Source organism: Lithobates pipiens, unplaced genomic scaffold (assembly GCF_037356315.1).
Source record: "Lithobates pipiens isolate NorthernLeopardFrog02 unplaced genomic scaffold, aLitPip1_a1.2 Scaffold_8, whole genome shotgun sequence".
NCBI classification, from domain to species: domain Eukaryota; kingdom Metazoa; phylum Chordata; class Amphibia; order Anura; family Ranidae; genus Lithobates; species Lithobates pipiens.
Genome location: NW_027507903.1, coordinates 492,170,831 through 492,186,210, shown reverse-complemented (window position 1 = coordinate 492,186,210; position 15,380 = coordinate 492,170,831). Strand labels below are relative to the sequence as shown.

Genomic DNA, 15,380 nt, shown 5'->3' with positions numbered 1-15,380 from the left:
TAACGTCATCATGTTACGTATGATCGGATTTTCCGACAACTTTGTCCTACCGTGTGTATGCAACACCAGTTTCGGACAAAATCCGTCTGACAAAATCCGACGGATTTTGTTGTCAGAATGTCCGACCGTGTGTACAAGGGCTTACACTCCCTTTCCCCCAGACTGATAATATTGCTGCCCAAAGGTGCCCCCTGTTCTCATTCATCCAGAGTGGAAACAGGCAGTATGTTACTTGCCATATTGCCAGATGAAAACGGGGGGGTTCTAAAAAGGAAAACTAGTGCCATGCATTACATTTATGATTTGGGGTTTATTCCAGTTTAATATGCTAAAGTTTTTGGATCTCTTTCTCTAATATGGTAGTAGCTTGGTCATGAATGCCATTAGCATACAGATTCTACGTTCTATTCCCCCCAGGGTTTTGTTTTTGTGGGGTTTTCATGTTGTACTGGTGTTTTGCATGGGTCTCCTTGGATCCGCATCTGCCCCCAAAGGAGCTTACACTCCAATGTCTCCACAACAAGTAATATAGACACATCCCCTGAAGCTATTTGAGGTGGAAGCCAAGTACCCTACCCATATGTTTTCGGTTGTGCTGATTAAGACCATTTTCTAAAGAAAAACATAAAATTTATATTTATATACGCACAAGCGCGCACACACATACAGATTATTATGGTTTCCCAAGTAGTCGCCGACTGCTTGGATAAAACCTGTGATTTACTTCTGTTATAAGTACCAGCAGTACATGCTCAGCAGCCCATAATGTGAACACCATTCATCTACCAAGTATCTGGTGTAATCTTGGGTTAGGATTTATATTAAACTGTGTTCCCTTTTAGTGTGGGAAAATGGAACTACCCTAGGCCTGGGGGGGTTATAAAGTAGAACTTTGCACAAATTAAAAATCGCATGCATGATGCAGTCTGTCCCTAAAATTAGCACAGCAGTCTTTCTTTCTTCTTCACCCATAACCTTTTTGTTTTGGTTGATCCTGTCAGTAGATCTGTTTTCCCACTTCCTGTAAAAGAGTGACAATGCTGTTCTGCAGTGAAATCGCACAGCACTGTTGTCACCATGTAGACAGAGGAGCCAATGAGAGCTGCTCAGTGCCCACCTGTGCCACCAACAGTACACAACAATGCCACCTATCAGTGGTACCCATCAGTGCCGCCTTATCTGGGCTCACCAGTGCATATCAATGAAGGAGAAAAATTACCGGTTTGCAAAATTTTATAATAAACTATGAAACTTTTTTTGTTTTGTTTTGTTTAGCAAAAGATAAAAATCCCAGCTGTGATTAAATACCAAAAGAAAGCTCCATTTGTGTGAAAAAAATATATAAAAATTTAATTTGGGTACAGTGTTGTATGACCACACAATTATCATTCGAAGTGCTGAAAATTAGTCTGGGCAGGAGGGGGGTTTAAGTTCCCAGTAAGCAAGTGATTAGTATCCACTTCTTGTGATTTTTGTTAAAAAAGACATTACACAATTGTAAAATAAATAATAAATTATGTAAATGTATTTGCAAATGTCTGGTTAAAGTGTGTCTTAAAAAAAAAAAAGTTAAGTATTGGCTAGAGTAGGGAATGGTAATAATGTCCCAATCAGCAATTCAGTTTTAATTGCGGTCTGTAATATTCTGCAGACCCCATTGGAAGTGAGGTGTAATCCCCTTATGGACATTGTCCCCAAAATTAGTTTCCATGTTGGAAGATTTAAGCCTGATACACACAGGCCCGAATATAGTTTTTGGCACGTGGATTTATACCACTTTAATCCTAGGTTCACATATATGCGATGCGGGAACCAGCGCCGGTTCCTGCATTGCATATCAACCGTAAGCAGTTTATACTGCCCTCTGCGAACCACTGCAGGTGTCCATACAATGTTAAGGACGCCCTCAGATCGGTTCACAGATCGCAGTGTGAACTTTGAACTCGCACAGGAATCGAATCTCATGGGTGAGGACACAGGCATCCAATAAAAACCTGATGGATTTGTTTGTTTTTTTTGATACAATTTAACTTTGCTTTTCCAAATGGTTGTAACTCTTTTGCCTTCTCTCCAAGGTCGCACAGGCAGATACACTCTCATAGAGAAATGGAGAGACACGGAGAGACATTTGGCTCCTCACGAAAACCCAGTGATTTCAATAAACAAGTGGGGTCAGTACGCCAGCGATGTACAGCTAATTCTGCGACGCACAGGGCCATCTCTCAGCGAAAGGCCCACGTCGGATAGTATAGCTCACGTACCTGAACGGACTTTGTACAGGCAAAGCCTGCCCCCTCTGGCCAAGCTACGGCCGCAAAATGACCGTTCCATAAAAAGGAGAGAGCCAAAGAGGAAATCGCTGACCTTTAGCGGCGGGGCCAAAGGACTTATGGACATTTTTGGCAAAGGCAAAGAGTCGGAATTTAAGCAAAAGGTGCTTAACAGCTGTAAAACCACAGCAGAGGAGCTGAAAAAGCTGATACACCTACAAACGGAGAAACTTCAGTCTCTCGAGAAGCAGCTGGACTCCAGTGAGGCAGAGATCAGATACTGGGAGCAGAAGTACAAGTCAAATTTGGAGGAGGAACTCGGAAAACTAGAGCAAAAAGTCAAACGTAATGATGTTGAGATTGAAGAAGAGGAGTTCTGGGAGAATGAGCTTCAGATTGAAGTGGAGAGTGAGAAGCAGCTGAGGGAGCAGCTGCAAGAGATGACCCAAAGGATGCTCCAGTGTGAGAACCAAATAAAGGACTACCAAAACAAAATCCACACCATTGAAAGTGGCATTGAGGCAGAGAAACTACAGAGGGAGGTTCAAGAGTCTCAAATGAATGAAGAAATTGTCAGGGGGAAAATTGAGAAGATCAAAGGAGAGTTCGAAATCCAAAGTCAAGAAAGCCAACGGCTGGAAAACGGCAGCAAAGCGGTGGAGAGGTCAATGGCACAGGCGGCAAAGCGGCTCTTGGTGAGTAAAAAAAAAAGATTTAATTGAGGCCAAGATTAGAATCCAAGAGGTTGAGTTATATGGGCTGTTATGGGGCACCTACATCTACAATTACGCTAGTAGTAAATATCGAAGAAATGGGTTTTCATGGTGTCCAGACTTAATGTGGTTGTAAATGATGAAGGTAAAAAACTTTGTGTGCAGCAGCCCCACAGCCCCCTCAAATACTTACCTGAGCTTCATCTCCATCCAGTAATGTGCATGAGAGCAGTGGCTCTCCCATATCTTTCTCCTCATTGGCAGAGACGGCAGCGTGAGCCATTGGCTCCTGCAACTGTCAATGACAGTCAATGAGAGAGCGGGGGCGGGGCTGAGCTGCACTCTGTGTGAATGGACTCGGAGCAGCGGCTCAGAAGCTAGCCTGCTCGGGTGCCCCCATAGCAAGCTGCTTGCTATGGGGGCAATCGAACAGGGGGACGCCAGTAGCGCTTATAGGGGTCCTGAGACGAAGATGATCAGGGCTGCTCTGTGCAAAACCCCTGCACGGAACAGGTAAGTATAACATGTTAAAAGAAGAAACAGTGCAGAACCTTCTAAGTGTAGTAATCATTTAAAATGAATCATGATAATAGCAGATGCACTCACAGGATAAAAAGTGGTAAAGCTCTTGAATTAATGGATCATCCGCTCTGCTCCGGGGTGGCTGACTAACTCCTGCAAACGATGCCGATGGTTCCGGTGGTTCCCGGCGCTTATGGTAGTCTCGGGTGCACTTAAGATGTCCACGACCAGAAATGCTAGGGGATATTGTGAAGAGTGATTTCTCAGCAAAATAAATCATGGAGACCTGGATGGATGAGTTTAGTTTTAATACTAAAAATAAAGTAAATTGCATGTTTGCTATGTGATGCTCAGATGCAGTGTAGTTCCACTGTAATATCACTTTAACAAAAATGAGTTAAAATGTACAAATTTATTGCAAAAAAAGTATAACCTAATAAAATAAAACATTAAATATAACATTTCGTTCCATTTTATTAGGTTATACTTTTTAGCAGTAAATGTGTACCTTTGAACTGATTTGTGTTACTTCTGGCCACTGTGAAAATCCATTTCTTAGATATTTACTACGACGTTTACTCGTTGAGGTCAAGGGCTAGAATCCTAATACCAGGGCTGAAAAGAATGGATTAGTTATGCTTTCATAGATTTTCGGCATATGCTTCATAAGTCAAGCAGCAGACAGTTAAATAAACAGTGTTTTTCTCAAGACTTTGAAGGCAACACGAGAAAGGACTAAGCAGCAGGTCTTCTAAATTAGCAAGTCATGTAGGAACATTTGTCAAAAATTGTATTCACCTGCTGCTCAAAGCGATATCATGTTCAAAGTTTAGCTTCAAGGCGGCCCAAGATGTCAGGCTTTCAATAGCAGCAAGCTTCTTGTACAGCTTGAAGTCCTTTTTTTTTTTTTTTTTTTTTTTTTTTTAAGTTTTATCTAAACCCAATTACTAAAATCTCTCATGAGCTGTAAAAGTAATGACATATGAAAAGTTTATTTCTTATTAAATCTGTAGCTTTCACCAAAAGATTACCTGCTGATTAAAAGTTTTTGCCTTGAAGGTCCTCGTTCTGGGGTGACAATGGTCTACCAGTCGTGTTCCTACATGGTCGTCATTCTGCCACGCTAGAATCTGGTGGTGACTGCAGGTGGCCATACCAACAGCCATTGTGCAGGTTTGGTCCACCATGGTCACTATTGGGAAGCTGGTCCAGAGCAATGATGGTCAGCAGATGCTGAAAGAGTGCCTGTAGACAGGAATTGGCTTAAAAGGTTGGAGGAGAGCTGCACTACTGATAATGCAAGTAGGGATGAACAAATTCTGAAAATAGTATTTTATGAAAAGTGATCAATTGCTTGATACAGTGCTTCAGCAAACTAAATGTCATCTACTAAGGCTTTTCATTTACTCAAATTTTGCGCAAGCTTTGTATACTATGGGCAGCAAGGGAATTTTGCCTTTTTTATCCACTAGTTTTGTATTGAGCATGCTCTTGGGCCCCTTTCACACTGAGGCGTTTTTCAGGCGCTACAGTGCTAAAAATAGCGCCTGTATAGCACCTGAAAAAAGCGTCTCCTTTCACACTGGAGCGGTGCGCTGGCAGGACGGTAAAAAAAAGTCCGGCTAGCCGCCTCTTTGGAGCGGTGTATTCACCGCTCCTACCCATTGAAATCAATGGGCAGCGGAGCCATACCGCCGGCAAAGCGCTGCTGCAGCAGCGCTTTGCAAGCGGTTTTAACCCTTTTTCAGTCACTAGCGGGGGGGTAAAACAGCCCTGCTAGCAGCCGAATACTGCTGCTAAAACGGTAAAGCACCGCTAAAAATAGCGACGCTTTACCGCCGATGCCGATCCCGCCTCAGTGTGAAAGGGGCCTAACCCTCCAGAGGTTTGATAAAAATAGGCGAAGACTGTATTTTATGGAAAACAAACCATGATAATTGTTTGGTACAGAAACCATGCAGCTTCCAGGTTTTATTGCCAAAGCTTAAAGTGGTTGTAAACCCTTTAAACCCACTTTGTACTACAGGTAAGCCAGGGCTTTTTTTCTCAGAGAAAAGATGCAGGAACTCACCCTCTCTGCCCCAACCACACCCAAATTCCACCCCCAGCCACTCCTTCCTTAGAGGAGAGAATCCTAGCACTCTTCATCACAAATCTCCTCCTAGCTCTCCTCTCATCACAAATCCCCCTTCTCCACACATACTTTCTTAGCTCCCCTCTCATCACAAGTCCCCCCAGCTCTCCTGTGTACAATGCTCTCCCCTCTGCTAAACACACACAAACTTTACCTATCTCCACATATTCATCCTCCCCCACACATTTCCACAGTGCATTCCTCTCTGAATGATCTCTCTGGTCTCTGGAAAGCTCTCCCTCATTTTCATAGAGACAGATCCCTCACCTCTTCTGCCATCACCGCTCTCCATGGTATGTGCAGGCTTTGTTTTCTGCACAGTGCAGTGGACTAGAGAGCTCCCCCTACTGTAGCACAGAGCTGAAGAGGTGTTTCAGGCTTCCTCTGCTCCTTGCTACAAAGACTGAGTAGCGGCAGCATTCAGGGATGGAAGCTTCCTCCCGAATCACTGCAGCAGTTGAAGGTTGGGACATGGGACCTCAGTGATCGAGGGCAGCGCTAGCACAGAGAAGCCAGTAGAGGAATTGTGCTGTGCAGAAAACTTCCTCTACTGGCTTCAGTATTAAATGACGGGCTGGAGGGGAGATGGCTGCAGAGATTACAGAACGAGGTTCCGGAACGCAGTTCCGGTGAGTTCTGGCTGAAAAAAAAAAGCCCTGGGTAAGCCTATAATAAGGCTTTACCTGTAGCTACACTGGATATCTCCTAAACCTGCACGGTTTAGGAGATATCCCCTGTATTTGCATGTGCTGACATCATGGGCACATGCGCACTGAAGCAATGGCACATATGTGCCGTTGCTTCAGTTAGACTGTGCCGCTACCAGCAGCTCCCTCGAGCATGCATGAGTGAGGTAATCGCGGCTCTGGCCAATCGCAGCACCGGAGCCCGCGTTACTAGGAAGTAACTCCGGGAGCGATGTCGGCCGCCAGAGCGGGATATGAGGACGGCTGCGGGGGCTTCAATCTCAGGTAAGTAATACATAATGAGCCAGTATACTAGCTCATTATGTCTTGCAGTTTATTTTTTTTTCTAGGGTTTACAACCACTAGAAGCTGAATTTAGAAGTTGCTACCATGCACAGCTGTGCCAGATTTTGCACTCTCCAAACCCCCATATGTTAAAGTAATAAAATGAGAACCAACGGTGTTTCCTGCAGTAACCAGTTTGACTTTCCCATTAGTATGGACTCTATCTTGTTTGATGCAGGATTGTTTTTTTTTTTTATTGTTACTCACTTTGTCTTCTCCTTTTCAGGAGCGTGAGCAGGAATTGGAGCAGCTGACCAAAGAACTCCGCCAGGTCAACCTTCAGCAGTTCATCCAGCAAACTGGCACCAAGGTCACCGTGCTTCCAGCAGAGCCCAGTGAGGTTGAATTCCCCCAGCCAGAAAAAGGTATGTGCTTAATGTAGTTCAAAGTTGTCTATGGCTAGTTTAAAGAAACCTGCTGGTCATTTTTAATTTTTTTTGTAAAAGTACTCCCTAAAGCTGGCCATAGATGGATAATTTCGATCCATCTATGGGAAGGTTGATTGTACCCAAGTCGATGTATGCATCGATTGACTTGGGTACAACCAGCTTGTTGGAGTTTTTGCATGCGATTATTGCCAGTGGCTATAGCCACTAGTAATAACCACGATGTGCTCTCCTCGCCGCCGTGCCCCCCCCGCCCTGCCAGGAGAACACAATAGCTCTGCAAAAAAGGATTCCCCCATTAACATTTTGGGAGTTAATTTTTTGGGAGCATGTTGCATGTTCCAGCTGTTTATAGGGTGGAAATGTAACCTGTTCCCGCTGCTGCAGCTGCTGCCTGACCCAACGCCTCTAGACAGTGAGCCAGGATCTTTATGCGGTCACAATTCATTCCAGGGTTCTGTGAATGGAAGAACTACAAGTACAAACAGCCTTGGTGGATGTCAGCTTGTAGTTCTCAGTGAACTACCAGAGCACTGTTAGCTTTCTAGATAGTTCATTGTTTCTTCCTGTCAGTGTGTAACACTAACTACCTGCGCATACAAGGTGGGAGCAGACCGCTTACGTCTGGAGGTACCCTGCATCGCACGCATGCCATGCTTTCCAGGCTCCAAGTAAAAATAAAATAATGCACTTTTTTTTTACCTGCAAAGAGATGTACATTTATTTTTTATTTTATTTTTAGCAAAGGTGAACATATCCTCTAAGAGCCAGACAGTCTACATCGGTGCAACTCTCTCATCTAGACTCACTTTGCTGCTAAGTGTTCAATTGCCTTGAATTAGCCCCACAGTTACACCCAGGGGTGGACTGACAACTCATGGGGCCCCCAGGCAATCCGAGATTATGGGGTCACACAGTATACACACACACAGTATACACACACACAGTATACACACACACAGTATACACACACACAGTATACACACACACAGTATACACACACACAGTATACACTCACACAGTATACACTCACACAGTATACACTCACACAGTATACACTCACACAGTATACACTCACACAGTATACACTCACACAGTATACACTCACACAGTATACACTCACACAGTATACACTCACACATGTATACACTCACACATGTATACACTCACACATGTATACACTCACACATGTATACACTCACACATGTATACACTCACACATGTATACACTCACACATGTATACACTCACACATGTATACACTCACACATGTATACACTCACACATGTATACACTCACACATGTATACACTCACACATGTATACACTCACACATGTATACACTCACACGTGTATACACTCACACGTGTATACACAGACATGTATACACAGACATGTTTCTATTGGCTGAGAAGGTACTGGAGAGGTGGGGCAGCTATGATCTTGGGATTTTTAGACCAAAAGGATGTCGGTAAGGGACATTTCAGAGACGGATGTAAAAAAAAAAAAGATTTTTACGTACTGTCCCTGGTTTTACTGAGGCTGGCAACCCTGATTGGGCCCCCTAGTGGCTCGGGGCCCTCAGGCAGTGCCCGAGTGGCCCAATGGTCAGTCCGCCCCTGGTTACACCTAAGCCCAGTCCACCATGTCCTGCTCAGCGTGACACACTTAGGGGTTGATTTACTAAAGGCAAATCTACTGTGCGCTTGCTCTAGATCTTAGCGAATGAGGAGAAGCTCTGCTGATTTCGATCATCCAATCATGTGCAAGTAAAAATGTGGTGTTTTTTTTTCCTTGCATGTGATTGGGCATTCTTTGCAAAGCAAAGATTTACCTCATTTACTAAGCTCTGGAGCAACTGAGTGCACAGTATATTTGCATTTAGTAAATTAACCCTCGATTTTGCAGGAAACAACCAGTGGGCTCTTAGTAGCAAGGTTGAACTAGAATCAGAGGGGCACACTTTCAAAATGCATCATGATTGGACTAGGTTAACATGTCTTAAAGAGCATATCCACACATCATTAAAAACACATAGTCTAGTTCACTTGTGTAACAGTTCAAATGCTATCAAATTGTTCTACAATTCAGCTGGTGTAAATACTTTAAACTATCCTACACACATTCTGAAACTGAAACTCTGCTTGCAGTGGGAGTGCCTGCATTACAGTGGCATAGAGCATTCATCTGGTATCCTATTGGTGGGCTGGTGTAAAGCCAGGAAGAAAAATCATTCTGCTAAAGGGGATGAGTGCAGACACAAGTCAGGGAGTCAATTACTTGGCTTACATATACAGAACTATTTGAAGGGTTCCTCTGTGTTGAAAAGGTTGAGAAAGGCTGCTCTAGATGCTGTAAAAACCTGGTTGATCCTGCCTCTTCCTGTGTCCCCCACTGTGTGCTGACAATACTAATCATGTCTGCTGATCTATTATTATTGTGGTCAGGTTACGTGCCTTCATCATCCCTTTGATCTCCTCTCTTCCTCCCTCCCTGCCTGTCGGCTCCTGTGTGTGTGTGTGTGTGTGTGTGTGTGTGTGTGTGTGTGTGTGCGCCATCTACTCCGCCCCCTCCCTCCCCTCTTGCCGCTATTAGTAACTGCCATGCCCTTTGTTCTCTCAATCCATCCTACACTGTGTACATGTTTGTATAAAACAGTGCCCCTAAATACCTTACCTACTCTAAGTCTGTTTTTAAGCCATATACTTGTTTTATTTTTATTTACAACCCGTTCGGGGCAGACTGCATTGCAGGAGAAGGACCATTTTGGGAGTTAGGGGCTCATTTAAGTTGGATAGATCTAGGTCAGTGATGGCCAACCTTGGTACCCCTGATGTTTTGGAACTACATTTCCCATGATGCTCATGCACTCTGCAGTGTAGTTGAGCATCATGGGAAATGTAGTTTCAAAACCTCTGGGGTGCCAAGGTTTGCCATCACTGATCTAGGTGATAGAGATGTGGGGATCTTAAAGCCGTCAAAGCCAAATTTTATCAATCTAATTACTGATCTATCTATTGAACTATAAATCTATCAAATCAAATTCATCCTTCCTTTTTTTTCCTTCCTGATCTCTAGCTATGAGTATATCTATATAGTATACAGTGAATAAGTGGGCAGTAGTTCCGGGCGGGGGGGGCATTAAAATTGTTAATGTTTTGGGCCATAGGTGACTTTGTCCACTACTGCACTTCCTTTTATATTGTTTGTTTGCTTTCTTTGTTTACCTTAAAGTTTAGTCCCATATGTCTTTTTTTTTAATTTTTCTTGTTCAGAGCCGACCTTCCAGTCCGGATCCTTAAAAAGGCCAGGCTTTTCCAGGCAACTTCCAAGCAACCTGCGTATTCTCCAGAATGCCTTGTCGTCAGGATTCAATCCGGAGGGTATCTACGTATAACTTTGCAGCACTTTCAGCTTGGCACAGCCAGAGGACAGTTCATACTTCGGCCACTCGGCTGAACAATATGGCTCTGTCGCGCTCCTTGCGTTCCGCTGCCTCCCTTCAAACAACCCAGAGACTTTCCAGGAAAGCTTGCTGGAGATAAGCCAGCGAGTACGAGCCAATAGGATATTGCTATCGTCGGCAACACTTTTATAGCCTAACCTACTACAAAAATACTTTTTTTTTCTAAGTATTATTTCTTAAAAATCAGTGTGGAACATTGTGTAAGCTTATGCCAGTGACATTACTGGCACACACAAATAATGAAAGTGATATTATATATTATCTATTTTTCCACTTAGCAATTTTGTATCTCATACACGAATGAAAAGATAATGTATCTGTTACATATTATATGTCCTGTATTTCATTTTCATTTTTGTCTTCGATATTCAACCACAGCAGTGTTACTACAAAGCTCCGGTGGGTCATTTTATTCATGGCGGATCAATAATTTAAATAGTATTAATTGTGATTTAAATCCAAAGGACATTGAGCTTCTAAGAAAAAATGAATTAAGTCGAATTTAAGTCATTTTTCAAACTTTCTTTCATCCCACCTACTGTCTCTGATAACCAAGCCAAAGACAAGTGAAAGTAACTAAGCTGATAGGGCAGTTAGGAAATTAGAGGGGTGAGATAGACTGGAAGTTCAGCAAATATATTGATAATTATCTTTATGTACAAAAGCAAATTTGTACTCTTAAAAGACAACATTCAGTGTATATGAATAGATGTGATGAAACATTGATAATTAGCTAAGAACAAAATGACTGGTCCTCTGTAGGGAGATTTAACTTCTTTATTTGACCCAATGACTCATCACAGAAACGGAACCTGATGGAAAATCCAAAATGTCACTTTTGTCACCAGAACAAAAGATGAGGGGAAATCTTCCAGTGTTCCAGGAACAAGTGTCTTAGAGGGGAGCTCTCCCTTCCTCTTACATTTGTGGGGCAGGAATTAAAGGAACGTCCACCCAAAGGGGGGGGCACACTAGGGCATTCCAATATCTTCTTCATTCCAAGAGGACCTTTTACACTATAATCAGTCGCTTTCCAGTGTTGAAGATGGAGCAATGCATTTCTCTGCATTATTTTCATTACCTGTATACCTATAATCATTGTATCTGGTCTCTTAACAGCCAGTGATAACAAGTGAGGATGTAAATCACTAATACAGGAGAGGTACCAAGATGATAAAACTAATATAATTCCCAGTAGCCTTATATGATTATTATACAGGATTTATATAGCACCAATAGTTTACCCAGTGCTTTACACCATTAGGGCAGACAGTACAGTTACAATACAATTCAATACAGGAGGAATCAGAGGGCCATGTTCTTATACACTTAAAGGAGAAGTACAGCCAGAGCTCTTTTGGCTGTACTTCACTTGTGGATCACAGGATTGCAGTTCATTCTGCACTTCTTTGACCCAGTTTCAGCAGACAGCTGGCTGAAGTCTGTCTGATGTTGGTTGATGTCACAGAGCCAGGCTTGGGCAAGATCGCAACAATGAAATCTAGATCTGCCCACATGCCTGGACCAGCACCCAGCTTAGCCTCTCGGTGAGCTGCTGAGAGCCTGAGCCTTTTTTTTTTTTTTTTTTCACTCACAAGATCCACAGGCTCCAACTCCTTCCAGGGAGGGAGCCACATTCTGAGGTGCTGTCGGTGAAAGGCCATGTCATAGCTGGTCTATTTTACCTAAAAGAGCAGCACTGTTCGTGGTACTTTTGATGAATAGACAGTCTATCAGGGAAATGCAGAGGAGTTGTCAGTTAATGGAGGGGTTTGGTCTGTCTGTGTGTCAACACACAAAAGGTTCACTTTTCCAGCTAAAATAAACATTCCCTTTCAGAAAATGTTATTAATGTTAGCCAAGCAATAACCCATATAGGGCAAATGTTTAAAGTGTCACCAAATGTTTGAAGCGTATACTTGCTAATGACAACTTTGGTGATTAGAAGGTGTTTGACACCAGCTTAAAGTGGAACGCTACCCATAACAACTTGATAAAAAAAATAATGTTCTTTAGCAAGGAACATACATTCCTCATCAATAATTATGCTACCAAAATTGGTGTGTGCTGAAAAAAACTCCAGCATTGCTCCTGTTTCCTCTTGCTGGAGGCTGCCATTTTGCTGAAGACCAGAACCCCAGCAGTAAATCCTAAAGCAGAGCTAAGCCCATTAATTTTTAACTGTTTCAAACAACCGTTACCTTCCTGGAATGTTGGGATTGCCAAATGTGACATTTCCTTATGTCCTCAACCATAAAATGGCTGGTGTCATAACTGATCACATGTGCAGCACCATGCTAGTTGCAGATCAAATAGAAGCAGCTTTCTTGGCTGTGTAAAGTATAGGAGGATTTAATCCCACTTTAAGGCTGTCAGCAGATCGGCCTATACAAACTCTGCAGTGGCTAAAAATAGAGAACTGAGCATGTGCAGAGCAGGGTGGAACCTTGTATTACTGTATTTTACACAGTATAGGCACTTATTAATGTTTTACATAGCTATACCTGCAAAAGGGGCCAGCATGACTTAATCTAGCAGGACTTAATTTTCTGATAAGTTTCAATTTAAGTGATGCATTATGTTTCCTGGTCTGGCAGTTTGGTGCGGTTCAGTCATGTGACTATACCTTAGGAAAACAAAATGCTGAGCCTCCTCGTACTTTACTATAATCCTTTGTTTCAGTAAACTGTGTTACTGCTATTAACTAGGCCAGTGATGGCAAACCATGGCACCCGAGATGTTTTGGAACTACATTTCCCATGATGCGCATGCACTTTTCAGTGTAGTTGAGCATCATGGGAAATGTAGTTACAAAACATCTGGGGGGGCTAATGTTCACCATCACCTAACTAGGCCATTCAAGTCTATTGCCTAAGGTGGCCATCCAGCTATATACAGTTATAGGTCAGTTCAGCCATTAGTGATATTTTAGCTACTTCATAGGTGGAGTCTGTTGGGCCGAGTGAGCCCCTGCCTTCTATGTCTTTGATGCTCCTAACAGAAAAATTTCCCTGCCATAAATGTTGACTCTGATTTTGTCCACCTGGAAGTTTTGGGTGTCCCTTGCCTAACTTTTTGTGCTGTAGCTCTTCCTGTTTACATTTTCCATAGTATAAAATAATTAAAAATCCAGCAGGAATAGTGGGAACCCCTCATAATGGGCACAGCAGATGGCCAGACCCAAAAATTTAATGAAGGGGATAGTGGGGACCCCTCATAATGGACATAGCAGGTGCGCAGATCTTGGAACTTGTGGAGATCTCATTAATGGCGTTCTAATAAAGTTCCTGAGAGATGTAAAAGACTCAGGGAGCCACACCATGGGAGAATGTAATTAAGGAAGTAATCTGTGAAATGGGTCAATATGCAGGTCTGGATCCCCACCATCTAAACATTTTCAAAGAATACAAGTGGAACATTTTTTTTTTTTTTTTTTGAATATTAGTACATATGTATTATTTCATACATTTAATAAACATATGTAAATTTGTTGCATTGCTGTGCAATATATATATTTTTCTAACTAGGATTTCTTTCCTATGGTCACCAAGACTAAAAAGAAATCAGTGCAAAGTGCATTCCCACAGAGCACAGTAACTAATCAGGATCCAGTAAGCTGGAATCTGATTGGTTCAGACATTTTGTGCTCCCAATTTGCTCTCATACACTGCCTTAGTAAATAAACCCCTATAAGCCACCATATTGGAGAAGCTGGGTTTGCGATCTGTATAAGATTTTCTGTTTTAAATGTTAAAACGTTCTTGTCTGTGAACGGTGGAAATCCATGAATTGCATATATTACTGTCTGGTTTTATCTGTCAAGAGAGGAGGGGGAAAGATGAAGGCCTTATTTTATTTTTTGCATTTCAGTCATTCACTGCTATGGTTTGGTGCCCAATTCACATGCCAACTCAGGTTCACATTGCTGGAACATACCATCTGGTTTAATCGCCTGTCCTCCCATGTGTGCATGCCCCTTTTTTAGAGTAGGAAACTTCCCCAAATGACAAGACACAACTAGCAGCATTCCCATCACCACCTCCCATAGAAAGATTTTTCAATGCACCATTACCATAGCCACTCAACTAAGGCGTCACGCTCTCCCAGTGAGAGTAAGGTGGTTGCAGTCTAAAAATATCAGACCTGGGATCCAGCACTAGCAGAGAACACTGGGAGCCTAAGATTGGCCCTTCCACCCAAAACTTCCTACACTTGGACATGGAGCAGGTTCTCTAGATTGGTGGAAATGAGCCATTGCCGTCTTTCACATTGTCATTGCTATTTGCGCTGCGTTATTGAATAAGACCTGTTTTCTATCACAAGCACACTAACTGAAGGAGCTGTATAAAACTTAGGCATGTGTGTGTTTTTATATATAAAAATAAGCGATGAATGGACTTTTTGTGCTCTGATTGGATGAAGCGACTTGCTGTATATACTCTATACTTTGGATACGCTCTGAAACTGTGAATGATATAAGCTCTGGCAAAGCTTTTGCTTCAATGCAAGTTAAAAAAAACAAAAAAACTCTGTATTATATGTAATTATATATTTTCTGATCTTATCCACACATTGTTACTTATTGTTATGAAATGCAGAAATTTCATTGATTTGTTGCATACAATATATTGCCCCACTAGATGGGGGGCAGAAACTGTTGCCTTTTGTTTTTTATTTTCTTAAATGTTATCTTGTTTCAATAATACACACTGATCTGACATATCATTGGCAGGTAGAGTGAACAGCATTGATTATCTTATTGCAATGGCACCTAAAAAGGAGTGGAATATATTGAGCAACAAGAGATCCCTGAAGCTGATGTGTTGAAAGTAGAAAAAAAAATGGGAAAGTGTATGTGAA

General features: G+C 42.4%; 1 protein-coding gene across 1 annotated transcript in view; it reads left to right on the top strand.

The window, feature by feature from the left end:
• Positions 1–15,179, top strand: part of RASSF8 (Ras association domain family member 8) — a 129,626-nt gene extending 114,447 nt beyond the window's left edge. Inside the window, 3 exon segments of the mRNA XM_077469091.1 lie at positions 2,076–2,965; positions 6,897–7,035; positions 10,330–15,179. Coding sequence (XP_077325217.1) covers positions 2,076–2,965; positions 6,897–7,035; positions 10,330–10,451 — 1,151 coding nt within the window. The 3' untranslated portion in view covers positions 10,452–15,179.
• The last annotated feature ends 201 nt before the right edge of the window (positions 15,180–15,380 follow it).